The 26,944-nt window shown below is 45.8% G+C and overlaps 1 protein-coding gene across 1 annotated transcript; it reads right to left on the reverse strand.

The window, feature by feature from the left end:
- Window positions 1-7,906: 7,906 nt before the first annotated feature.
- LOC125264238 (E3 ubiquitin-protein ligase TRIM39-like) lies at window positions 7,907-10,855 on the reverse strand. The gene is made up of 3 exons (XM_048183447.1): window positions 10,629-10,855; window positions 9,857-9,898; window positions 7,907-9,730 (listed from the first exon to the last, which is right to left on the reverse strand). The coding sequence occupies exons 1-3, from the start codon at window positions 10,687-10,689 to the stop codon at window positions 9,141-9,143; spliced, it is 693 nt and encodes a 230-aa protein (XP_048039404.1). The 5' UTR covers window positions 10,690-10,855; the 3' UTR covers window positions 7,907-9,140.
- Between the last annotated feature and the right edge of the window lie 16,089 nt (window positions 10,856-26,944).

Below are 26,944 nucleotides of genomic sequence, written 5' to 3' on the forward strand. Positions count from 1 at the left end.
AAAAACATTAAAAAATCTTACCATCTAAAAACTTTTGACCGGAGCATGTAAGTTATGTAAGTTCTGCCTTATGGCAATAGTGAAGCTTAAAAAATGAGGAAAATGAAGCAGAAGAAGAGCAGTACTAGTGACGACATCAGTGATGTTATGTTGATATTCACTAACTCTGATCGTGTCACATTGTGAGAACTTCTAAATTATTTCCACACTTAAGAGGTTCACAGCAGTGAACACAAAGCATTTATAAAGAAAAACCTTTGAAAATATTTTGATTAATTATTTATTGTCTTGTCAAAAACATCAATCAAAATGTACTTCAATATCATTTACAGTAAAATTACAAAGTCTCTAAAGTGTCCATCTGTTGATAATATCTTACATCATCAGATGTAATTTCACATTTGTTTTGTTTTTCGCTGTCTCTCACCATTTTACGGCCCTAATAAACTATCAAATCTTGAGAAACAGAATGTCGGTCAATAGTAATCTGAACTGTTAGGAGAAAACAAAGCAACAATTATTCCTCAAACTTCAAGAGAGATTAAATTTACATATATGCATATGAAATATATGTAAATAAGATGGTCATACCTGCATGTTTCCTCAGTTCTTCTATGTTCTTCTCAACTGAAATGAAAAACAAGCAATTTGATGTTTTGAAGAAAACTACAGTTTGTATTCGAGGACATCTACAGTTATCAATAACTAAGAGTCTAAATTAACTAATATGGAAAGTGAATTAATTGTTATTACAGTTGGACCGTCAAAGCAACAAAATGACATTGCTCTGTAAATTAAGTTTATTTTTTATTAACGCATATGTAGAGAGTTCCTGAACTGTTTCATTATTCTGTTAATTCTATTTCCCACCAAACCATGTTCATGTTTTCTGCTACAACTGTTACAACAGAGACACGGAGGCAGAGGTATAAACAATCCAGGTGAGTTTTATTTACAATAAGCAGAGCACAGGGTTATGGTAAGCAGGTAAAGAGTTCTTGAGAGATGAAGGGAATATAATACTGTCCTGATTCTTGTCTTGCAGATGCAGGTGAAGAGATGAGATGGTTGAAGCTGGCGGAGACACTCACACACACAGGCAGGTAAGCACACAAGGAGAACGGGAAACGAAGGAGATGGAGGAGACGACTGGAGCAGGTAAGTATGGCGTTTGGAGTCCTTAAGGTAAGCATACATGTGTAGTAGTGCAAACAAGACCGGACAGTGAGTGTGTGTGAGTGTGGCGACCAGGGCGGGCGAGAGCCGTGAGGGAACGGCGCGAGGCCGGTGGCGCGAGTGTTAATGAGCTTCACCTGGGAGGCGCACCGGCCTTGAGTCCCTCACGGAGGAGCTCCGGGAGCATAAAAGGAGGAGCGACTACAGTGAAGGACGAGAGAAGTCCAGGCCTGGTCCTCTCTCCTCCTTCACTGTAGTCGCTCCTCCTTTTATGCTCCCGGAGCTCCTCCGTGAGGGACTCAAGGCCGGTGCGCCTCCCAGGTGAAGCTCATTAACACTCGCGCCACCGGCCTCGCGCCGTTCCCTCACGGCTCTCGCCCGCCCTGGTCGCCACAGTGAGTGTGGTGGCTTTGTACTGGTGCTGATTGCGGTGCTGATGAGTTACAGGTGGCGGTGATCAGTATGCTGGTGATTGAGTGCGTGGGTAAGGGAGTGAGGTGGAACCTGACGTGTCTGTGACAGTACCCCCCCTCCCACGGCCCGCTCCTGAGGGCCGCGGACCCCGACGTCGTGGTGGTCTTCCTCTAGGGCGTGGGGCAGGTCTGTCTGGGTGATTGGCGTGGAAGGTCTGTAACAGGATAGGATCAAGGATATCATTCTTGGGAACCCATGAGCGTTCCTCGGGGCCATAGCCTTCCCAGTCGACGAGGTATTCTAGCTGACCACCACGGCGCCGGGAATCCAGGATTTCATGAACCACGTAAGCTGTGCCGTCCTCCAGGATGAGTGGAAGGTGGGGCTCGGCGGCTGCCACGTCAGGTTCTGTGGAGGGAACAACAGAAGGGTGGTGAGGCTTAAGCAGTGATACGTGGAATGTAGGATGGATTCTACTGTACTGTGCTGGGAGTTGGAGACGGTAGGTGACGGGGTTGATCTGCCGGATGATGGTGAACGGGCCAATGAAGCGGGGACTCAGCTTCTTGCAGGGCAGACGCATCCTGATGTCCCTGGTGGACAGCCAGACCTTCTGCCCCGGTTGGTAGATAGGAGCTTCGGAGCGCCGAAGGTCGGCTGTCGTCTTGCGTCTGCGCAGGGCTCTCTGCAGTTGGTGATGAGCTGAGTCCCAAACCCTCTCGCTCTCCCGGAACCAGTAGTCGACTGCGGGGACGTTGGAAGGTTCCCCATCCCAGGGGAACAGCGGGGGTTGGTAGCCGAGTACGCACTGGAAGGGTGTCAGTCCAGTTGTGGCTTGGCGGAGGGAGTTCTGTGCGTACTCGGCCCAACCCAGGTACTGGTTCCAGGAGTTCTGGTGGCCGTGACAGAAGGTACGCAGGAAGCGGCCAATCTCCTGGATCTTGCGTTCCGTCTGCCCGTTCGACTGAGGATGGTATCCCGATGACAGGCTGACGGTCACACCCAGGAGGGAGAAGAAGGCTTTCCAGACGTGGGAGACGAACTGTGGTCCTCTGTCGGAGACTATATCTTCAGGTATTCCATAATGACGAAAAACATGATTAAACATCAACTCAGCAGTGGCCATGGCGGTAGGTAGACCCTCCAGGGGTATCAGGCGGCAGGACTTTGAGAAGCGGTCTACCACCACCAGGATGCACGTGTGACCGTCAGACTCAGGGAGATCTGTGACGAAGTCCACTCCCAGGTGTGACCAGGGTCTCTCAGGAACGGGCAGAGGTAGGAGCTTGCCGCTGGGAAGATGGCGAGGGCTCTTGGAGATGGCGCACTCCCTGCAGTCCTGCACGTACCTTCTGACATCGTTGGCCATGTTGGGCCACCAGAAGCGTTGTTTGAGCAACGAGAGGGTCTCATTGGCCCCCGGGTGGCCAGTGCCAAGTGAAGAGTGGGTATTGTGCAGGAGTGGAGTGCGACGTGCCCGAGTGACGTATTGCAAGCCTTGGGGGCAACCCGGCGGAGTGCGTGTGGAGGCATTGGAGGAGGGAATGGTTTCTTCGGACCACTGGATGGGGTTCACGAAGATGGACTCCGGCAGGATAGTTTCTGGATCTTCAGGCTTTTCCTCAGGGGAATGGAGGCGAGAAAGGGCGTCAGCTTTAGTGTTCTTTGAACCAGGACGGTAAGAGATGGAGAAATTGAACCTTGAGAAAAACATGGCCCAGCGAGCTTGGCGAGGGTTGAGTCTCTTGGCAGCCTTCAGATATTCAAGGTTCTTATGATCAGTGAGAACTTGGAATGGGTGAGCAGCCCCCTCCAACCAATGCCTCCACTCCTCAAGGGCAAGCTTGACGGCCAGGAGTTCGCAGTCACCGATGTCGTAATTGACCTCCGCCGGGTTGAGCTTGCGGGAGAAGAAGGCGCATGGATGGAGTCTACTTGGTGTCCCCTGCTGCTGCGATAGGACCGCTCCCACTCCGGTGGTGGAGGCGTCCACCTCCACGATGAATGGTAGATCCGGGTTCGGGTGGACGAGGAGGGGAGCGGTGGTGAAGGCTCTTTTGAGGGTCTCGAAGGCGTTGGTGGCTTGTAGGGACCAGGACAGAGACTTGGGCTGATTACGGAGTAGGTTGGTGAGTGGACTGACGATAGTACTGTAGTTCTTGATAAAACGGCGGTAGAAGTTGGAGAAACCTAGGAAGCGTTGGAGTTCTTTGATTGTGGATGGAGTGGGCCAGGACTGGATGGCGGAGACCTTCCCCTCGTCCATCCGGATGCCACTGTGATCTATCATGTACCCCAGGAATTGGACGGAGGGCTGGTGAAAGGAGCACTTTTCAGCTTTGAGGAAGAGTTGGAATTGCCGTAAGCGTTGGAGGACCTCCGCAACGTGGTGGCGATGTTCGGCCAAGCTCCGGGAGTAGATGAGGATGTCGTCAATATACACCAAAACGAACTTGTGGAGAAACTCCCGGAGCACCTCGTGTATAAAATCCTGGAATACGGAGGGGGCATTGACCAGGCCATACGGCATGACGAGATACTCGTAGTGTCCGGTGGGCGTGACAAAGGCGGTCTTCCACTCGTCCCCCTCGCGTATCCGGATGAGGTTGTACGCGCTGCGGAGGTCCAGCTTGGTGAACACAGTGGCACCACGGAGATGTTCCAGGGCTGCTGGGACGAGGGGAAGCGGGTAGCGGAATTTAACTGTGATCTTGTTGAGGGCACGGTAATCAATGCAGGGCCTCAAGCCTCCGTCCTTCTTCGCCACAAAAAAGAAGCTTGAAGCAGCAGGGGAAGTAGACGGGCGGATGTAACCTTGGTTGAGGGCCTCTTTGATGTATTCCTCCATGGCCTTCTCCTCCGGTATTGACAGGGGGTAAATGCGTCCCCTGGGCACTGGCTCACCCGGTAGCAGATCGATGGCACAGTCCCATGGCCGATGTGGAGGAAGCTTGGAGGCGCGTTGCGGGCAGAAGACGTCACTGAAGGGGGCGTAGTCCGGGGGAACATCCACGGAACGTTGCTCGACAGGGCTTTCGATGGAGGTGGCATTCATGGAGAGAGATTTGAAGAGTGGAGACTTTGGAACAGGAAGCGCTGGGAAGCAATCAGGAAAGCAGTGGTCGCCCCACTTCAGGACTTCGCCCGTGCGCCAAGAGATGGTGGGATTGTGTTGTTCAAGCCACGGGCGCCCTAGAACCACGTCAGCGGTGGATTCCTCCAGAACCAGCAGATGTATCTTTTCAGAGTGAAGAATTCCCACGCAGAGTTGAAGTGGTCCCACACAATGACGGATGTTCTTACGGCTCAGGGGTTTGCCCGTAATGGAGTGGATTTGATAGTTAACCGGAGACGGGGAGATCTTGAGTTTGAGTTGTCGACAGAGGGCGCCCGAGATGAAATTTCCTGCTGACCCTGAGTCGAGGAGCGCCACCACTGGAACAGAGGTATTTGCAGCAGTAAGGATTACAATAGTCGTGAGTGGTTTCATTTTCTGAATGGAGGGGAAAATAGCACTCACCACGGGCCGAGGAGGACGGGTTGGGCATGTGGAGATGACATGCCCCGGAGATCCACAATATAGGCATAAGTTCAGGGTCAGCCTTCTCTGTCTTTCACTTGAAGTGAGGCGTGAGTGATCAATTTGCATGGGTTCGGTGGCTGGTTCTGGGGAGCTGATGGGTTCTGACCGGTGGAGGAGGTTGGTGGTAGATGACTGGCCCTGGTGCTCGAGGAGACACGACTGCATACGAGAACCCACGCGGATAGCGAGTTGGATGAAGCGTTCGAGTCCCATCGAGTCCTCGTATGCAGCGAGATGCAGCCGCACGTTGGGTTCCAATCCCTGACGGAAAGTGGTGATGAGGGCTTGTTCATTCCATCCGCTGGTGGCGGCTAGCATTCGGAACTGCAAGGCATATTCATTAACTGAGAGATTTCTTTGCTTTAGATTATAGAGTTTCTCACCAGTGGAAGAATCCATCAGAGGTTTCCCGAAGACCTCACGGAAGTGAGAGACGAACGCCGAATATGACTGGACAACAGGGCCTTTCTGGGTCCACAGGGAATCTGCCCATTGCAGGGCCTTACCTTGCAGTTGCAAAATGATGAACGCTATTTTAGCCGTGTCGGTGGTGTACAGGTGCGGCTGCATCTCCAGGACCAGTTCGCATTGGAGAAGGAATCCGCTGCATTCCTCCGCCGATCCAGAGTAGGGCACCGGTTTGGCCATGGGACTGGCGGTGAATGATGGTGAAGGAGCGGTGATGGAGGGTGCGGAAGTTGCAGCGTTGGAGGGTGATGGTGACGATGGCTGAGGTGTGAGTGCTCGGCGCAGTGCGTCCATGAGCTCTTGAAACGGGTCGTTGGTGCTCATGCTGTGAAGTTGTTAGGGTCCGGTCTTCTGTTACAACAGAGACACGGAGGCAGAGGTATAAACAATTCAGGTGAGTTTTATTTACAATAAGCAGAGCACAGGGTTATGGTAAGCAGGTGAAGAGTTCTTTAGAGATGAAGGGAATATAATACTGTCCTGATTTGTGTCTTGCAGATGCAGGTGAAGAGATGAGATGGTTGAAGCTGACGGAGACACTCACACACACAGGCAGGTAAGCACACAAGGAGAACGGGAAACGAAGGAGATGGAGGAGATGGAGGAGACGACTGGAGCAGGTAAGTATGGCGTTTGGAGTCCTTAAGGTAAGCATACATGTGTAGTAGTGCAAACGAGACCGGACAGTGAGTGTGTGTGAGTGTGGTGGCTTTGTACTGGTGCTGATTGCGGTGCTGATGAGTTACAGGTGGCGGTGATCAGTATGCTGGTGATTGAGTGCGTGGGTAAGGGAGTGAGGTGGAACCTGACTTGTCTGTGACAACAACATGCATGAAGATGTTTAGTTAACTATTAAAATATATCAAAGAGCAACTTATTCAAATACCTTTTTTTTTCTCAGTTTCTCCATAGGTCCTTCATCACAAACTAAAATAAGTGAAAAATTTAATTGGAGGGATTAATTATCAGTCTGTTTCTACAAATTCTCCAGACTTTTCATAACATGTTAAATTACATATTTAACCATCTCCGGCATCTCCGACATTTGTCTGTGTTTAGATGTTAACAATGTTACTTTGATCTTCTGGTTTCTTCCCTGCAAAACAGAACAAAAATATCAACACATGAGATGCATAAGCATAAAACCTCATGAAGACTAACTCTTTTTAAATCTTTTTACCAGATTTTACCTGTTAGTTTGTGTCTGTATTTGTACAGGATCCTATTGTAAATAATCTCCCATGTCTGTGTAATATTATATCTAGTGCAATAATAACCCATAGAAAGTGTTCACATATATGAATTACTTGATAAATATAAACATTTTTTATTTAATCTGGCTTGTGTGGAAAATATAAACCATAAAACTGAATGAAATCCAAATGTGTTTGTCATGTTCTTACCAGAAGTCTGTATGAGGAGATTCAGCAGTAAAGTGATAATAATCAACAACATTCCTGTGAAAATACAGACTCAAATAAAACAAACTCAGTCATAGTCATATTCAATGAGGAAAAAGAAACTCACCAGAGACAAAGACTCGTCCGTCCGTTAGTTATGAAGAATATGAGCTGTTAGACACATTCAACACAGTAATATCTAACCCAATACCATTCAAAAAGAGACCTTAGGAATGATTAAATATCATTAATGAAAACAGACCAAATTCAGTGAGAATCAAACGTACTCCTGATTTTCCTCCTGTTTACTTTCACTTTAACATCAGATTAATGACCTTCAGTAAAACACACAGACATCATCAGAACATACAGTATGTGTGTGACTGAACCTGCTAAATTCACACAGATGACCAATGCAAGAATGCGTTCTGTTTACTGTTTAGTGCTTAATACATTAAAGGAGGCTGTACTGTACTAACTAGAGGACAAAATGCTGCTAGGTGGAACAAACTGATTTGCACTACTGTCTGTTCATCTTGTGTTATAAAAGTACAAAATAAATTGAATAATGAGAAATAAAACTTGTGCATTAGGAGTGTTGCAATTTGCTCCACTTAAACTATATTCAAACATTCAAAGCTTAAGGCCAACCCTCCTATACTTAGTGTGCACTATCAAGTGGACTTTGTTTTCAAGCGCTCAAGTCTTCTTCTTTTTCTGCTCTTTTTCCTGTTGTGGCGGTCAGCAAACAGTGTTGTATACTGTGCTCGCCCCCTTCTCAGCACAAAGCACAACACAGAGTTACAATTTCTTATAATGGAAGAACAAGGAAACAAACAGAGTCAACAGTTGTGAGGAAGAAGAAGAGGAGTAAGGGTGTGTGGTGGAAAGTATGCAATACAGAGGAAGAGGAAGATAAGGTGAAGGAAGTAGGCATGTTTCTGATGAAATAAGGGCCACTATTGTGGTTCATGTACTCAATCATGACCTTATGGCTGAGGAGGGTCGAAAGGTGCAGGTGAATGTTGGGAGAACAACCATTTCCTCAATCATTCAATGAATTTCATAGACAGAACAAGCATGAATTTCAACAATGTGCACTCTAATACTGTATATTACTGTAAACCTTTATGTTTTACAGTTACAGCATTTTTTACTTTTATACTTACAGTAACATATTACACTTGCATTTTACAGTATATAGCCTAGTAAATACACTTTATACAGACTATATCACACAAACACATGTATAAATACTGTGTATGTATATACAGTCATCTCTTTTCTTTTATATATCACAATGACATTATACTGTGAAATAGTCCTATCCTGTGACGTGCAATCAGTATCCCATATACAGTAATGTGTCAATTTGTACCAAAGCGACTGAGAAAATCTGTAACATCAATCTGAATGTGTCTCTTATTTACAGCTACAGACTGGCACAGAAAGCAGAGAGCGCCACCTACAGGCAGGTAAGGGAACATTCATTCCAATGTTAAACAGGAAATCAGAGCTTTTGTGTTTTGATTCTGAGAATATTTACAACTACAAAAATGTTTCTATTGATGCTGTCTTGATGCTAAAATTATTTCCTCCATGTGTGTTTCATTTACTCCTCAATCTTGTTGTGTGGAATCAGCCTCATCTGTATCAGACGTTACATTTCAGATCATTGTGAATTTATTAAACGAACACGAACATAAATCAACGTGCAATTCAATGATCAGTTACAGTGTTTTATAAAAGAAAAATAAGAACCCAAATTACTACGATCATCTGTTAAATATCAGAAGGCACCTTTAGAATTTTTCATCAAACATTTTCAAACATCATGTTTCTCCATCAATATACAGTTAAAGAAATACAAATATTTTTGAGCATCATTTTTTGTGATTTTCTGGTTGTGTGTTAGTGACAGAGAGGATGAAGAAAGACTGTAAAGGACTGTAAAAACACTTCATCATCTCTGTTCTCAGACACTAGATGAATGTGGGAAAGAAGAGTTTGACTTACATCTGGACTCTTTGGAGTCAGAGGGAAAGACGTCAGTGTAAGTATCTGTGCTTTATTCTGTTTGAACACACTGGATTGGTCAGTCAAGCATCTGAGCTGTTAATCAGTAAAGGTTGACTGGACTCTACAGGTGATTCTACAGGTTTTGGACAATCTAGAATTGTAAGCGAACTCTGATCTCCTACACCTGGATTAAACAGAGGAGCGACTGATCCAGTGAATCTGGTGCTCATGGTCAGGAGATGTTTCTTCTCTTTGACATTGTAAAATGACAGCTGACCGCCATCATAATCTAACAGAACTCCCAGTCGTTCAGGTCTCGGCGTCAGTGAGAGTTTAACTGGAGGATCAGAGTTGGTGTAAAAGCCATTAGGACCGTCTGAACACAGAAACCAGAAACCGTTTGATGGAGTTAAAGATTTGTCTTTTGAACGATTACGTTTGTGTCTCACCACACCAATTAACCAGCAGTTTTTAGGATCTGTATCTTCTTGTGCCAGTGAAACCTCCCAATAATGACGACCAGATGTAAATCTTTGAGCTCCAAACACACATAAATTATATTTAAATCCCTTTATATTGTGTTTAAAATCTGGATTGTTTCTCACTGTTTTGCAGTCCTCAGAAACTATCAGACGTGGATGTAACTGCTCACGGTCAATAGAGATCTGATCTGTGAAGAAAATAATGCAACAATTATTAATACACCTTAACTTGTGTGTGAGATCAAATTTAGAAATATGTGCATAAATGACTAAAGATGATGAAATGCATATATAAAAATGAGGTGATGTCATACCCGCATGTTTCCTCAGTTCTTCTATATTTACGTCTCCCACAACTGAAATGAAAAACAATTTGAGATTTTAGAGAAAGAAATCTAGACTGTAATTGGGAACATCTAGACTTATGATCAGAATATAACAGGAATGATTTGTTTTATCAACTTTTATTCAATGTTAATTCCTTATAATGAAGTTGTATATTTGGTACACTTTTAAAAGAAATCTACATGTATTGCGTCTGCAACACTTTGTAAAATATACAGTCCAAAAGTTTGAGACACTGACAATCTGCAAAAAAAAAAAAAAAAAACAAAAAAAAACTAGGACATAAATAATCGGTAAGATCTTTTTCCACTGAAGTACAAAATGCTCTTCATGCTTATAAAATAATTAATGAAAAATGTTAAAAACACAATAAAGCATTGTCACTGGTGCTCTCAGACTTCTGGATGTCACTGTGTGATTTAAGCTGGTGCATAAATATCTAATTATATATAATTGTTCTTGCTGTGTAATTTCTACAAGACAGTTGGCAATCCTGGTATAAGAAATGCACAAAACAAAAATGCTAGTTTATTTTTTAATGTGTGTGTGTGTGTGTTTGTGTTTGTTTGTGTGTGTGTGTGTGTGTGTGTGGATAGTTCAGTCCCAATCTGAATGTTTTGTGAGCCACCCTGTTATGTTTTCTTCACTACAACATGTATGTAGATGTTTATTTAAAGATTAGCGGGTCACTTCAGCAGTTTTATGAAATTAAATCAAAAAACAAACAACTTATTGAAGTACCTTCCTTTGTCAGTTTCTCCATAGGTTCATCCTCACAAACTAAAATGAGAGAAAATTTCATTGGCAGGATTAATTATCAGTCTGTTTCTACAGATTCTCCAGACACTGTAAACCACAATAAATTAAGCTTTTAAGCCTTTCAGACAGGGGCGTTTCCTCTGAGGAGGCAAGAGAGGCAGCGTCTCCTCAAAAAAACTGAAAAATCATTGATATTACAAAAATAAAACAATGCAAAATTACAAAATGTGACACAATCATTTTTATAAAGTAGCACTGTCCAACAGCGACACCCGCAGATAAAGTTATGGGAGGCCGTGTCTCTCTTACCTCCCAAAGTTTAAACAGAGCCCCTAAAGTGTGTGGTGGGTTTGATGGGGGGTAATTGAGAATGAATGGGGAACAGTCACATGAGAGGAATCAGTGCCTCCATCGTGCTATGATTGGATATGATTGGTTCGTGCAAGAAAGGGAATAATCAGCTTGGTGAAATTATCTGTTACGAACACATCGGCACTCCAGCTGACAGGCATGACAGTGACCAGTGCATACAAGCTTGATGACTGCTGAAAATAAATTGACTATTAAAAAGAAAAGCTGAACATTAGTGTTCAGTTCAGCCTCCTCCAACACACCGTCTGTGATCATCAAGAGTTCATGAAGGAGTGTTTGATCAGGGGTGGAGATGAACTCTGCAGGAAGAGCTTCAGGAACAGGATTGGGCAGCACTGTTATTATATTAATTTATTTATTTATTTGTTTGTTTGTTTACTGTTATTCATCTTTAATCAGTCTGAGAGTGGAGTGAAGTGGAAGAGAAAGGGCGACAGGATGAAACAACAAGCTTTACAATTACTGTACAGTGTATGTGTATAAATGCATATATGTCATTGTTATGATATAGACACGGAGGCAGAGGTAAAAGCAATCCAGGTGAGTTTTATTGAACAATATGAAGAGCACAGAGTGAAAGCAGTGGATATCAGGTTCTTGAGAGATGAATAGAAAGTGATACTGTCCTTGTTTGACTTGCAGATCCGTGAGCTGAGATGATATGGAGGGAGACGTTGGAGACACTCACACACACAGGTAGGTAAGCACACAAAGGGACCAGGAGACGAAGGAGATGAAGGAGATCGCTGGAGCAGGTAAGTAAGTCGATAGGGAGTCCTTGAGGTAAGCATACAAGTGCTGTAGTGCAAACGAGACCGGACAGTGAGTGTGTGTGAGTGTGGTGGCTTTATAGTGCTGGTGATTGCAGAGTGAATGAGATGCAGGTGGCGGTGATTAGTATGCTGGTGATTGAGTGCGTGGGTACTGTGGTGAGGTGGAGCCTGGCGTGTCTGTGACAGTACCCCCCCTCCCACGGCCCGCTCCTGAGGGCCGTGGACCCCGACGTCGTGGTGGTCTTCCCCTGGGTCGCGGGGCAGGTCTGTCTGGATGGTTGGTATGGAAGTTCTGTAACAGAAGAGGATCAAGGATATCATTCCTGGGAACCCATGAGCGTTCTTCGGGACCATAGTCCTCCCAGTCCACGAGGTACTCGAGTTTACCACCACGGCGCCGGGAATCCAGGATCTCGTGGACCACGTAGGCTGTGCCGTCCTCTAGAAGAAGTGGAAGGGGGGGCTCGGCGGCTGCCACGTCAGGCTCTGTGGAGGGAACAACAGAAGGGTGGTGAGGTTTGAGTAGAGACACGTGAAATGTAGGATGGATTCTACTATACTGTGCCGGGAGTTGGAGACGATAGGTGACGGGGTTGATCTGCCGAAGGATGGTGAACGGGCCAATGAAGCGGGGACTCAGCTTCTTGCAGGGCAGACGCATCCTGATGTCCCGTGTGGACAGCCAGACCTTCTGCCCCGGCTGGTAGACAGGAGCCTCGGAGCGTCGAAGGTCGGCTGCCATCTTGCGTCTGCGCAGGGCCCTCTGCAGCTGGTGGTGAGCTGAGTCCCACACCCTCTCGCTCTCCCGGAACCAGTAGTCGACTGCCGGAACGTTGGAGGGTTCCCCGTCCCAGGGGAACATCGGGGGTTGGTAGCCGAGTACGCACTGGAAGGGTGTTAGTCCAGTTGAGGCTTGGCGGAGGGAGTTCTGTGCGTACTCGGCCCAACCCAGGTACTGGTTCCAGGAGTTCTGGTGGCCGTGACAGAAGGTACGCAGGAAGCGGCCGATCTCCTGGATCTTCCGTTCCGTCTGCCCGTTCGACTGAGGATGGTATCCAGACGATAGGCTGACGGTCACACCCAGGAGGGAGAAGAAGGCTTTCCAGACGTGGGAGACAAATTGGGGTCCTCTGTCGGAGACGATGTCTTCAGGTAATCCATAATAGCGAAAAACATGATTGAACATTAGTTCTGCAGTAGCCATGGCGGTAGGCAGACCCTCCAGGGGTATCAAACGGCAGGACTTTGAGAAGCGGTCCACCACCACCAGGATGCATGTGTGACCGTCAGACTCGGGGAGATCGGTGACGAAGTCCACTCCCAGGTGTGACCAGGGTCTCTCAGGAACGGGCAGAGGAAAGAGCTTGCCGGTTGGAAGATGGCGTGGGCTCTTGGAGATGGCGCACTCCCTGCAGCCCTGCACGTACCTCCTGACGTCGTTGGCCATGTTGGGCCACCAGAAGCGTTGTTTGAGCAACGAGAGGGTCTCCTTGACCCCCGGGTGACCAGTGCCAAGTGATGAGTGGATGCTGTGCAGGAGTGGAGTGCGACGTGCCCGTGTGACGTATTGCAAGCCTTGAGGGCAACCCGGCGGAGTGCGTGTGGAGGCATTGGAGGAGGGAATGGTTTCTTCGGACCACTGGATGGGGCTCACGAAGATGGACTCCGGCAGAATTGTATCAGGCTCTTCGGGCTTCTCCTCAGGAGCATAGAGGCGAGACAGAGCGTCAGCTTTAGTATTCTTAGAACCAGGGCGGTAGGAGATGGAGAAGTTGAATCTAGAGAAGAACATGGCCCAGCGAGCTTGGCGGGGGTTGAGTCTCTTAGCGGCCTTTAGATATTCAAGGTTCTTGTGATCGGTGAGAACTTGAAAAGGGTGAGTTGCTCCCTCCAACCAATGCCTCCACTCCTCGAGGGCAAGCTTGACGGCCAGGAGTTCGCGGTCACCGATGTCGTAGTTGACCTCCGCCGGGTTGAGCTTGCGGGAGAAGAAGGCGCATGGATGGAGTCTACTTGGTACCCCCTGCTGCTGGGATAGGACCGCTCCCACTCCGGTGGTAGATGCGTCCACTTCCACGATAAACGGGAGATCCGGGTTAGGGTGGACGAGGAGGGGAGCGGTGGTGAAGGCTCTTTTCAGGGTTTCAAAGGCGTTGGTGGCTTGTGAAGACCAGGACAGAGACTTGGGCTGGTGACGGAGTAGGTTGGTGAGTGGACAGACGATAGTACTGTAATTTTTGATGAACCGGCGGTAGAAGTTGGAGAAACCTAGGAATCGTTGGAGTTCTTTGATGGTAGTAGGAATGGGCCAGGACTGTATAGCGGAGACCTTCCCCTCGTCCATCCGGATGCCACTGTGATCAATTACGTACCCCAGGAACTGGACGGAGGGTTGGTGAAATGAGCATTTTTCAGCCTTGAGGAAGAGATGGAACTGCCGTAAGCGCTGGAGGACCTCCGCAACGTGGTGGCGATGTTCGGCCAAGCTCCGGGAGTAGATGAGGATGTCATCGATATATACCAGAACGAACTTATGGAGAAACTCCCGGAGCACCTCGTGGATGAAATCCTGGAATACGGAGGGGGCGTTGACCAGGCCATACGGCATGACGAGATACTCGTAGTGTCCTGTGGGCGTGACAAAGGCGGTCTTCCACTCGTCCCCCTCACGTATCCGGATGAGGTTGTACGCGCTGCGGAGGTCCAACTTGGTGAACACAGTGGCACCGCGGAGATGTTCCAGGGCCGCTGGGACGAGGGGAAGTGGGTAGCGGAATTTTACGGTGATCTTGTTGAGGGCACGGTAGTCGATGCAGGGCCTCAAGCCTCCGTCCTTCTTAGCCACAAAAAAGAAGCTTGAAGCAGCAGGGGAAGTAGACGGACGGATGTAACCCTGTTCGAGTGCTTCCTGGATGTAGTCCTCCATGGCCTTCTCCTCCGGTATTGACAGGGGGTATATGCGTCCCCTGGGCACTGGTTCACCCGGTAGCAGATCGATGGCGCAGTCCCATGGCCGGTGTGGAGGAAGCTTGGAGGCGCGTTGCGGGCAGAACACGTCACTGAAGGGGGCGTAGTCCGGGGGAACATCCACGGAGCGCTTCTCGACCGGGCTCTCGATGGACGTGGCGTTGACGAGTAGAGACTGGGGTAGTGGAGATTTCGGAACAGGAAGCGCTGGGAAGCAGTCTGGGAAGCAGTGATCGCCCCACTTCAGGACTTCGCCCGTGCGCCAGGAGATGTTGGGGTTATGTTGTTCCAGCCACGGGCGCCCTAGAACCACGTCAGCGGTGGATTCCTCCAGAACCAGCAGATGGATGTGTTCCGAGTGGAGGACGCCGACTCCAAGTTGAAGTGGTCCCACGCAGTGACGGATGTGTTTACGGCTCAGGGGTTTGCCCGTGATGGAGTGGATTTGATAGCTCGTCGGTGAAGGAGAGACCTTGAGTTGGAGTTGTCTACAGAGGGCGCCTGAGATGAAGTTTCCGGCTGACCCTGAATCAAGGAGCGCCACCACTGGAACAGAGATATTTACAGCAGTAAGGGTTACAATGGTAGTGAGCGGTTTCATTTTCTGAATGGAGGGAAATATTGCACTCACCACGGGTCGAGGAGGACGTGTTGGGCATGTGGAGAGATTATGCCCCATAGCTCCGCAATACAGACAAAGATTCAGGGTCAGCCTTCTCTGTCTTTCGTTAGGGGTGAGACGAGAATGATCAATTTGCATGGGTTCTGGAGCTGGTTCTGGGGAGCTGACGGGTTCGGACCGACGGAGGAGGTTGGTGATGGATGACTGGCCCTGGTGCTCCTGGATACACGACTGCATACGGGACCCCACGCGGATGGCGAGTTGGATGAAGCGTTCTAATCCCATGGAGTCCTCGTATGCAGCGAGATGCAGCCGCACGGTAGGTTCCAGCCCCTGACGGAAAGTGGTGATGAGGGCTTGCTCGTTCCAACCGCTGGTGGCGGCTAGCGTTCGAAACTGCAAGGCATATTCGTTAACAGAGAGATTTCTTTGTTTTAGATTATAGAGTTTCTCACCAGTCGAGGAATCTGTCAGAGGTTTCCCAAATACTTCCCGGAAGTGGGAGACGAACGCCGAATAGGATTTGACGACTGGGCCTTTTTGGGTCCATAGCGAATCTGCCCATTGAAGAGCCTTCCCTTGCAGTTGTGAAATAATGAACGCTATTTTAGCTGTATCAGTGGTGTAGAGGTGCGGCTGCATCTCCAGGACCAGTTCACATTGGAGAAGGAATCCGCTGCATTCCTCCGCCGATCCAGAGTAGGGCGCCGGTTTGGCCATGGGACTGGCGGTGAATGCAGGTGAAGGAGTAGTGCTGGCGGGTGCGGAGACAGCCGCGTTGGAGGGTGACGATGTAGAGGGTTGTGGTGTGAGTGCTCGACGCAGCGCGTCCACGAGCTCCTGGAAAGGATCGTTGGTGCTCATGCCGTGAAGTTGTTATGGTCCGGTCTTCTGTTATGATATAGACACGGAGGCAGAGGTAAAAGCAATCCAGGTGAGTTTTATTGAACAATATGAAGAGCACAGAGTGAAAGCAGTGGATATCAGGTTCTTGAGAGATGAATAGAAAGTGATACTGTCCTTGTTTGACTTGCAGATCCGTGAGCTGAGATGATATGGAGGGAGACGTTGGAGACACTCACACACACAGGTAGGTAAGCACACAAAGGGACCAGGAGACGAAGGAGATGAAGGAGATCGCTGGAGCAGGTAAGTAAGTCGATAGGGAGTCCTTGAGGTAAGCATACAAGTGCTGTAGTGCAAACGAGACCGGACAGTGAGTGTGTGTGAGTGTGGTGGCTTTATAGTGCTGGTGATTGCAGAGTGAATGAGATGCAGGTGGCGGTGATTAGTATGCTGGTGATTGAGTGCGTGGGTACTGTGGTGAGGTGGAGCCTGGCGTGTCTGTGACAGTCATAACCTACCTGTATCTTTCTTCTGTTCTTCTGTATTTGTGTCTTTCACAGCTTAATTGAAGAACAAATAATTTATGGTTTTAGAGAAAGTAAACTGCAGCTGTAATTGTGGACATATACAGTTACTATTTGTTTTAACAAACATTATTTAATGTGATGGTGGGAGTGTCTATGATTCTGCTTTAATTCTACACTGGCAGTTTCCCACATTAAAGTTATACTTCGGATTGCATTCAAATTATGTTCTGGTACAAGATTTCTGCTACAACATGAATATTTATATGTTTAGTGGATCGCTTTAGATATTATTGCTGATATTGCAGTGATTAAACTTCTTCAGATACCTGTCAGTCCCGCCATAGATTCATCGTCACAAACTAAAATAAGGGAAAATTTAATTATTAAAAATGTAATTATTGTTTCCACAAATACTCTAGAATTTGTAAACCACAAAAAATGTTTCTGTTAAGCTGATTCATATGTGTTTTGGATCTTAAAATGAAAGATGTGTAGTTTAATTACCTTTTTTAGCTGTTTTCTTCCCTGAAAGAAAGATGGAAAAAATGACACATAAGCATAAAATACCTGCATAAAAATCTTTTGAAGATAAAATAATTGAAATCTTTCCTCCAGATTTTACCTGTTAGTTTGTGTCTGTATTTGTACAGGATCAGCCCAACCAAACCCAGAGCACAAATGAGAACGATAAAGAAAAGAGCCTTCCATGGATCTGATGAATCTGAGAAAGAGAAACCAGGTCAATCTAAACATCTTCAAAATATATAAATCAATTACAACAATCAAGTAGAAAAATATTTTTGAAACTTTGTGAACATAAAAATGTCATTTGGAATTCATTTTTCTTTTGAAACAGGATCAACAACAAAATGTAGAATGGGATTTTATTTTTTTTAAATTTTTTATTGGATGGCCGGTTGCATAAAGTTAGTCATCTTTTTTATCTTTAAGACTGTTAATAACTTTTTAAAGTCAGTTACATAAAAACGTATATTGGCCTAATTTGTTACCGAAAAGTAACACTGATTGCCCCTAACTAACTGCTAGTAGGTCTTACTAGATCTTAAGACAAGGTCTTAACATAATGGCAACTGGCCCCTGCAGGAATTGCTCATTTAATAGGGGTTCAAGTAAACCCCTAAAAAATAAGCCTACTTTTGCAAACTAGTTTTTCGCCCGATCACCACCAAACCAGTGAAGAAAGATCCTCTGGAGTCTGAGTGTCAATAATTATAAAAAAAAGTCGAAATTTTGATTCATGTCCACAACTGGACCCCAAAACATTCAGAGTGGGTATGGCCACCTTTACTAAAACGACTATTCCTCTTGAACTGAATGAGATCATTCCACCAAACTCAGTACACCTTTGCGACTGCCCATTTGATGGCGCTATAGAATGAAAAAAACACAAAAACAGCTATAGCTACACAACAGTCAGTCTGATTGACTTGAATATTGGCATGCCGTTTCTTTGTCCAAGATGCCCCGACTATCTATGAGGACATTTGTGTATCTCGAAAAACACAGCTGCCATTGGGCAACAATAAATAAAAAAATGAAAAGGAAATGTTCTTGAAAATGGACCACAACCAAGCCTCTGCAGCTGTGCAGCATCGCAGCTTCCCTTCAGATTAATTGATTGCTTTTCAAATAAAATGAAAAAGTTTATTGCAAGGTAAGGTTTGGCTTTATTGTTATTATTTGTTTTCTAATGGGTAATGAATTCGCGTGCCTTCAAATGCGTCACGCGCTTGATGGCTTGGTGTGTTTAGAGATGATTTTTGATATTCGCTGCTGCAGCACATATTTGGGAATGAATAGATAGTAAAATGTGATGTTTCGTGCCATCGTGTGGGATAGTAAATAGAGAACGTAATCGGGAATGTCACGCCAAAAGACTTGTATTTTTCACAAGTGTCTGTCTTCAAGTCCAAGTCATGTCTCGAGTCAAGTCTCGGGTATTTGTTCACGAGTCCAAGTCAAGTCTCGAGTTAGTAGTTCACGAGTCCAAGTCAAGTCGCAAGTTGTTAATTTTTGCGACTTAAGTGCGACTCGAGTCCAAGTCGCAGACTCAAGTTTCCATCTCTGGACACCAGGGGGCGCCTTCGCAATTTTCATGTGCATAAAGGATTGTATATCACACGATTTTTCTCACAAACCCACGTCATTCATACCATATGGTGGAACTTCTCATTCTGAGCAACTTTACCTCTAGGACCACCACTGTCAATCGAATCGATCATTTAATATTGGAGATAATTGCAAAAACCTACTTTTACTAGCTAGTCCTAGGTTTTTGGCTCAACCTCAATAACCTCGATAGCTTTAAACATATATTTACTTAGTAAATTACCTGTATTGGCTGTAAATGATCTTTTCCATCAATGATCTAGGTTGTTACAGGCTTGCTAAATAAAATATAGTACCTTTTTACGCATATGCTTAAAGGCCTTAAAGCGCTTGAACCCTGTTAATTGCTGTTTGCAGCTATATTTATAAATAAATTAATAGATTTTAAATTATACTGTATTTGCACAAAATATACATTAAAGATGTAACTTCAATTAAGATCACAGTAAAAAAATTAAGGTGCAGGAAACTATTACAAGCCTGGAGTTTAAACAAACTTGATCACATACCAGCAGAATACGTTTGTCAGTTCTTTATTTGAGGTTACATTCACACACATTACGGTTATTGACTGGAGTGACAACCACATTCTATAACTGAAGTCACACCTGTAAATTTTCAGGACTCACAACCACATTCTCAGAAAACCCGCGCTGTGTGAACAGAACTGGACTGAACAACTAGTTGTCTGTCACTCGTACAGTGTGAGACAGCCGCTCTGCACTGCAAAAATGCGTCTACTGTGTTTTGCGGATTATCATGTATGGTTTTGGAAACTTATAGTGATGGAGATATGAGCTGTGTGTCTTCTGAAAGTTTTAGATCCGGTCACTGTTCTCCACCAGAGCTGTTTTGTGTTCTACATGCGACTCAAAGCTCCGCTTTCCACACAGATATAAAAGCTGCTGTCGGTTAATGAAGATTTGATGGATGAACTCGATTAGACTCTTGTCATATCACAAAAGTGATAAGACTTTTCAGTTTTATGGACACCGCCATCTTGGATATTTCTTTGGTCATTGTTGCTATGGTTACTGGTAAGAGAATATGGGCTTGACTCCTGTTGCACTTTCATACAGACAGTATTCAAGATGTTAGTCGCTGTGTTAACAGGATATTTCGAGACTCACACGTGTAAGTAAATGCGGTTGTCAATCCCAAAAACTGACAGTGATCATAGCCTTTGTTCGAATATCAACAAAAACTTTGTTCTAAGATGTTCTCTGACCTGAAGAGATGAAGGCCTGTATCTCAATCCTACTTTCTCTAAACTCTCCAGTCTTGAGAGACATTGAACATGAGACCAGTTGAGTGTCCGAGTGAGAGACGACCGTCCAGCTGTGGACTGAGAACATCTGATCTGCTCCATGTCTGCGAGACCCTCCTCCAGGATGGAGAGCCGTTCGCTCATCTGACCTCCACATGACGTTCGGCTCTGGATACCAGCCGCTGGACTTACAGCTGATGTTCACACGTCCATCATCCAGAGGCTGTGGAAACAGGACAGGAGCAGATCCTAAAGCTGGAAGAGGAGAGACAGATGTTAAGATGTTCTCCCAACACTGTGCAAGTATATTTTTAACTTTACTTAGAAACTTTAAATAGAAAATGAGTTAAGATAATCATAAAGTAATCACAACAAATACATAAGAAATATAAATATCATGCATAGGAAATAAAAATAATAATCATATTTAACTAAAGGCTGCCTGAATCAATCTCTATCTCTAACTACCCGAATCACTTCGAATCAAGCTTGAGGTGCCCTTGTCTGAATATAAGAGCCAGAGAGCTTGGGTTCGTGAGACACACTAGTAGCAACCCAGCTTACTGGTGTCTTTCCTACCCCTTCATGGAGTGGAGTATCCCAACACCTTCTACCTCTGTTGGATTCTGGTGCTACACCAGCCTGCGTCTGGACCTGGTGCCTTACACTCACATCTCAGTGTGTAAACCCACTGTCTCACTTCCCAATTCCCTCAACTCTTCCAACCAGACAGCCCTAACTAATAAATAAATAAATAAAATCTTCCTGAATCACTAAGTTTGGGGTGTCTGCCTCCTTACAAATTATTCAGTTCTTTAGGAAAAGTGTCAAGCTCTAGTCTCCCTCAAATCAAGACCCACAAGTCAAGTGTAACTGAGGCCAGCTAGTAGTTGCTGTCCGAGTAAACCTCACTCCTCTGATCTCAAGAGATGCTCTAGCGACTGATGTTAGAGGTTGTAGCCTTTAGCCTCCTTGTTAGAGTGTCCAACTCCCATGCCAGAGACCCAGGTTCGAGGCCCACACAGAGCAGGGCGAATAGGACCTGGGTAGAGGGGTTCCACAAGCAACAGCTGTATATCGTACTGGCAGCAACAGTTTGGAAATGTTCTCAAGACTACTGGGAGACTACTTTGCTCCAATATGGAAACTGCAAGAAATTCCTGAAATATCAAAGCTATAAAAACTGCAGTAGGACCTTCCACCCAGACTTGTGGTGTGCTCAAGAAGAAAGATGGTTCCAAATCAGAAAAACTTGCGCAGTGGATAGAGCACGTAATGAGTTAAACAGTTCAAAAAGCACCATTTCATATGAAACTTATCAACAAGACTATCCACTTCAAAATTTCTTAGATGCAGAACTAGAGCTAGACGAGGTAATAACCATAGTTAGCCCCGGGTTACTTCACTGTAACCCTGTTCCCTGAAAAGGTGGGAACGAGAAGCTGCTCTTTATACAACGCTGTGGGAACATCTTTAGTCGTGACCAGCTGTGAATATATGTGTAAAACAACATCAGTGAAATTGACCTATATTTATAGCCTTGCGTGATGTCATTGGAATGTGTCGTAAGCGAAGCTATAATAGAGACCGGAGTAACATGAACATCCAAACTATAAAACCTTATGAATGTGTGCAGAGAGGACCAGCCTGCCGCATCACAAACATGTTGCAAGAGAGCGCCCCCTGCCAAAGCTCTAGAAGAGGCAAATCCCCTGGTGGAATGAGCCCTGATACCCATTGGTGAAGTGTGACCACGCGCCTCATAGGCAAGGGCAATAGCATCTCTCACCCAATGTGACATGGTCTATTTAGTGACAAACAAACTGTTGCTCTGACTTACGCCACTGGCTGGTGTGGTGGACGTAAGTCTGAAGAGCACAGACTGGAAACAGTCTGTGAAGTCTCTCCTGATCCGGCGTTGTGAACGGCGGAGGACAGAAGGCTTCGAGAGAGACTGGATGCAAGGTCGATGTGAAAATATGCATCCTTGAGATCAATCGTGACGAACCAATGGATTTGCAGACACGATCATCTTTACGGTTAACATCTTGAACTTGAGAGCTTTGAGTGAATGGTTCAAGCCTCGAAGATCTAAGAATGGATGCTGCCCCCTGTCCTTTTTGGGAACTAGGAAGTATCGGCCGTAATAACCTGACTCTCTCTGTAGAGAGGGAACACGTTCTATGGCCCCTTTCTCCAGAAGAGTTTGCAGCTCTTGTGACAGTAACGTCGCTTGCCCTGGCTTCACGGTAGTGGAGACCACACTGTTGAAACACGGAGGACGATTGAAAAAATGGATTCTGTATCCAAATTCTACTCTTTAGAACCCACATGGAAATCTTTCTGAAATGGGCACTAATTTTGACACTTCCTTTTGAGAGGATATTAGGTGTTCCACATCCTGATGTGTTACAGGAGCTAACGGAACACCTAACATTTCGCTGGATACCACTGCCCCTCGAAGCACCAGAGGTGGCGGGGAAGGAGGGTTTATTTGGAGATGCCGAGAAGGAGCAGGTTTTAGATATAATACGTGCCCCGTCCCAAGGGGGGCCATCCCCACAGGGCTGGGTGCAAGACCGTCAGGACTTCTTCTTTTTTTGCAGAATAGTCCTGAGGTCTTGCCTGGGAGGCCCCTCCCCCTGAGTGCGGCAAGGAAGGAACTTCACAAAAGCTTCCTCTGATTTTTTCACCTCCTGAAACCTGCTCACGACTGTGTTGACCGAGTCACCGAACAGGCCAGAAGGTGATACTGGGGCACACGGTCCTTATCCTTGATGTCCGTGAGGTTCAGCCACAGGTGCCTCTCCGTGCTAATCATAGCAGCCATAGAACGGCCGATGGCTTGTGCCGTCTGCTTGGTGGCACAGAGAGACAGATCTGAGGCTTGACGAAGCTCTGTGAACACTTCCTCGGTGATGGTAGTGCCTGCACTCAGATCCTTCAACAGGTCAGCTTGGTACGCCTGTGACACTGCCATAGTGTGCAGCGCAGCACCAGCCTGACATGCAGCTTGGAGGGCTTTTCCCACAAGCACTGAGGAGGTTCTACAGGGCTTTGTGGGGGGGGGTCGTTTTTAATGATGATGCTGACTGACACAGGCGATAAATAGCTCTCATGTGTCTCTTCAACCTGTGGCATCATCGTATACCCCCATGCTTCAGCACCCACGTTAGTCGAATAAATCGACGTCGAGGACACAAAAACACAAGAAGTATATGGTTTTCTCCATGACTTTGATAATTCATCATGGAGGTCCTCAAAGAAGGGGAGAGACTGGAGTTGTGGCCCCTCCCCTTTGCCACCAGACAAAAACCTATCCTCAAGCTTAGATGGTTTGGGGGTCTCTTTTTCCTGTGGCCAGTCTAGCTGTAATCTAGCCACAGCTCGAGTTACTACCTTGAGTAATTCCTCAACGGCTTTATCATCACGTGAGGAACGCTCAGTGGCAGCAAACTCGAGAAGAGAATCATCGTCCCCTGCGTGAGCTGAAGAAGCACCGGAGTGCGCTTCAGGATTGCGCGAGGAGACGCACGGATCAGGTGACAAATTGGGCGAAAGGGCAGGACCCGTCTCCTGTTCATTAGCGAGATCCATTTGCGAGCCCCACGATCGTACTGCGGGTGCTGATCCCTGGAAGAAAGAGAGACGAGCACGAAGCATCTTAACTGTGAACAGTTCACAATGCTCGTCACCAGTTCACATTTTCACACACAGTTCACACACAACTTCACAGAATGGCCTCTGAAGACAAAAGACCTGCTGATGCACAGGTGGCATATCTAATTATAGCCTCGCTCACGACGCATTCCAATGACGTCATGCAAGGGTATAAATATAGGTCAATTTCACTGCAATGTTGTTCACATATCTTCACAGCTGGTCATGACTAAAGACGTTCCCCACAGTGCTCTATTAAGCGCAGCTTAGAGCGTAGCCTTTGAAAAGGAATAAGGGCTAGGTATAGGAATAGATAGCTAGGGTATGTTGGCATTAGTGGAATTGCATTGGCATGGTTCAAATCATACTTATCTGACCGTTATCAGTCTGTAGTAGTAAACGATGAGATGTCATATCAATCACAAGTTAAATATAGAGTACCACAAGGCTCAGTACTAGGACCGTTGTTTTTTACGCTGATGATACTCAGCTCTATATTTCTTCGCGCCCTGACGAAAATCACCAATTCGCTAAATTAACAGAATGTATAGCTGATATAAAAAACTGAATGACCAGTAATTTCCTACTACTAAATTCAGGAAAAACAGAGATTCTAATTTTTGGACCGAAAACTTCTTCACGCAATAATCTAGAATACTGTCTAACACTTGATGGCTGCTCTATTAAGTCTTCGTCGTCAGTTAGGAGCCTGGGTGTGCTCTTTGATACCAATCTTTCATTTGAAGGCCATGTTACTAGCATCTGTAAAACTGCATTCTTCCATCTTAAAAATATATCTAAACTACGACATATGCTCTCAATGAAGAATGCAGAACAGTTAGTTCATGCGTTCATGACCTCAAGGCTAGATTACTGTAACGCTCTACTGGGTGGTTGTTCCTCCCGCTTGATAAATAAACTACAGCTCGTACAAAATGCAGCAGCTAGAGTTCTTACTAGAACTAGGAAGTATGACCATATTAGCCCAGTTCTGTCGTCACTGCATTGGCTTCCTGTTAAACATCGTATAGATTTTAAAATCTTGCTAATTACTTACAAAGCACTAAATGGTTTAGCTCCCCAGTACCTAAGTGAGCTCTTAATACATTATAGTCCTTCACGTTTATTGCGATCTCAGAATTCAGGCCAGCTGATAATACCTAGAATATCAAAATCAACCGCAGGCGGTAGATCCTTCTCCTATTTGGCACCTAAACTCTGGAACAATCTTCCTAGCATTGTTCGGGATGCAGACACACTCTGTCAGTTTAAATCTAGACTAAAAATGCATCTCTTTAACCTGGTATACACATAACACATTATCAATTTATATTTTCAAATCCGTTAAAGGATTATTAGGCTGCATAAATTAGGCCAGCCGAAACCGGGAACACTTCCTATAACACCAGATGTACTCGTTACATCAGAAAAAGAATGGCATCTACGCTAATATTAGTCTTTCTGTTTATCCCGAGGTTTACCGTAGTCAACCGGATCTGGGCCGTATCCAGCTGAGACCAAGGATCGGTGCCATGACACGACCACAATACAGCCCTGAAGTATCAGCAGAGATCGAGTCAACTAGATCATCCATTGTGATGACATCATCAACACGACAGCCAGTGCCACAGTTCCTCAACAGACCGTCCATACCGGCGTGATGAATACGATCCTCAACTGGACACGACCACAACGCAGCCCTGAAGTATCAGCAGATATTGAGTCAACTGGATCATCCATTGTGAAGGCCTCATTGACACGACAGCCAGTAGCACAGTTCCTCAACAAACCGTCCATACCGGCGTGATGAATACTATCCTCAACTGGATGGAACTGAAATAAATACTTTGATTGTTGCGATCCTATCAGATTTATGATAGCAACCTGATTGTAACAAAGCACTGTTCGCCAGAGGAGAACTGGCCCCCCGACTAAGCCTGGTTTCTCCCAAGGTTTTTTTTTCTCCATTTTAACACCTATTTGCCACTTGTTTGCCACCTGATGTCACCTGATGGAGTTTGGGTTCCTTGCCGCCGTCGCCTTTGGCTTGCTTAGTTGGGGACACTTGACATTTGATATTCAATAGTATTCTTGACATTTATTCAACAGTGCTTCTGATCTGCCTGCATTGACACTATTATTTAAGAGCTGCTGTGCAGCCAAATTATGTACCAGTTATCAATGTAAAGCTGCTTTGATACAATCTGCATTGTAAAAAGCGCTATATAAATAAAGGTAACTTGACTTGACTTGACTAGGCAAAGGGAAAGCCACTGGGACTGATGAAATACCAGGTGAGTTTCTCCAAGCTGGAATAGAACCCCTATCCTGCCATCTCCATCAACTCATTCTGAAGTGCTGGCACTCTAAACATGTTCCCCGAGTTTTCAAAGATCCAAAGATCACCACCCTTTATAAGAACAAATGGATCATGGAGACTGTGATGATTACTGAGGAATATCACTGCTGTGTGTTACAGGGAAAGTCCTGACCCGCGTCATATTGACTCGCATTCATCAGTTAGTTGAGGTAATACATCCTGAGTCTCAATGTGGCTTCTGACCCAACCGCTCTACAACAGACTTTTTTGCCGTAAGACAAGAAAATTCACAAGTTCACACTTACAAATAATCAGATAGTAAATAGTATGCGTAGTAGTATGCGTATTTGGCGTGCTGTCTGAGGAGAGGGCTCCGAGCTCAGTATTTTGGCCCGAACCCAGAGTACTCCCCCCGTATTCTGGTTAGGAAAGTAACCAGGCAGGTGTGAGGAGACAGGGTGGTGGAGGGATGCTGTCAAACTGTCGAGGAATATGGGTGAGTCAACCGTGTCTTATATATATATATATATATATATATATGCTTTCACTCATGCTGATTGGGTAGATAAGTTGATTACTGATTGTTGACAGCTGGCCGAAATGACGTGATGATTAGTCAGATTATTTGAACGTTGCTCCTCCCGAATTTTGTTAATAAAACATCATATCAAGAGAACAGAATCAACTGCTCTACCTTGCTTTTGTTGATCTGACTAAAGCTTTTGACTCAACCGACAGAGAATGCTGTGTCCTTGCTCCAGCCCTCTTCAGCATTTATTTTATCTATGTGTTCAAGACAGCCTTTGAAAAATTG

The sequence above is a fragment of the Megalobrama amblycephala genome, linkage group LG3 (assembly GCF_018812025.1).
Source record: "Megalobrama amblycephala isolate DHTTF-2021 linkage group LG3, ASM1881202v1, whole genome shotgun sequence".
In the NCBI taxonomy this organism is placed as follows: domain Eukaryota; kingdom Metazoa; phylum Chordata; class Actinopteri; order Cypriniformes; family Xenocyprididae; genus Megalobrama; species Megalobrama amblycephala.

Coding starts and splice junctions, on each gene's coding strand:
- LOC125264238 (XM_048183447.1), bottom strand. CDS start 10,689: ATGAAATTTTCTCTCATTTTAGTTTGTGAGGATGAACCTATGGAGAAA. Junction 9,899..10,628: donor GGAGAAACTGACAAAGGAAG/GTACTTCAATAA, acceptor TTTTCATTTCAG/TTGTGGGAGACGTAAATATA. Junction 9,731..9,856: donor AGAACTGAGGAAACATGCGG/GTATGACATCAC, acceptor TTTTCTTCACAG/ATCAGATCTCTATTGACCGT.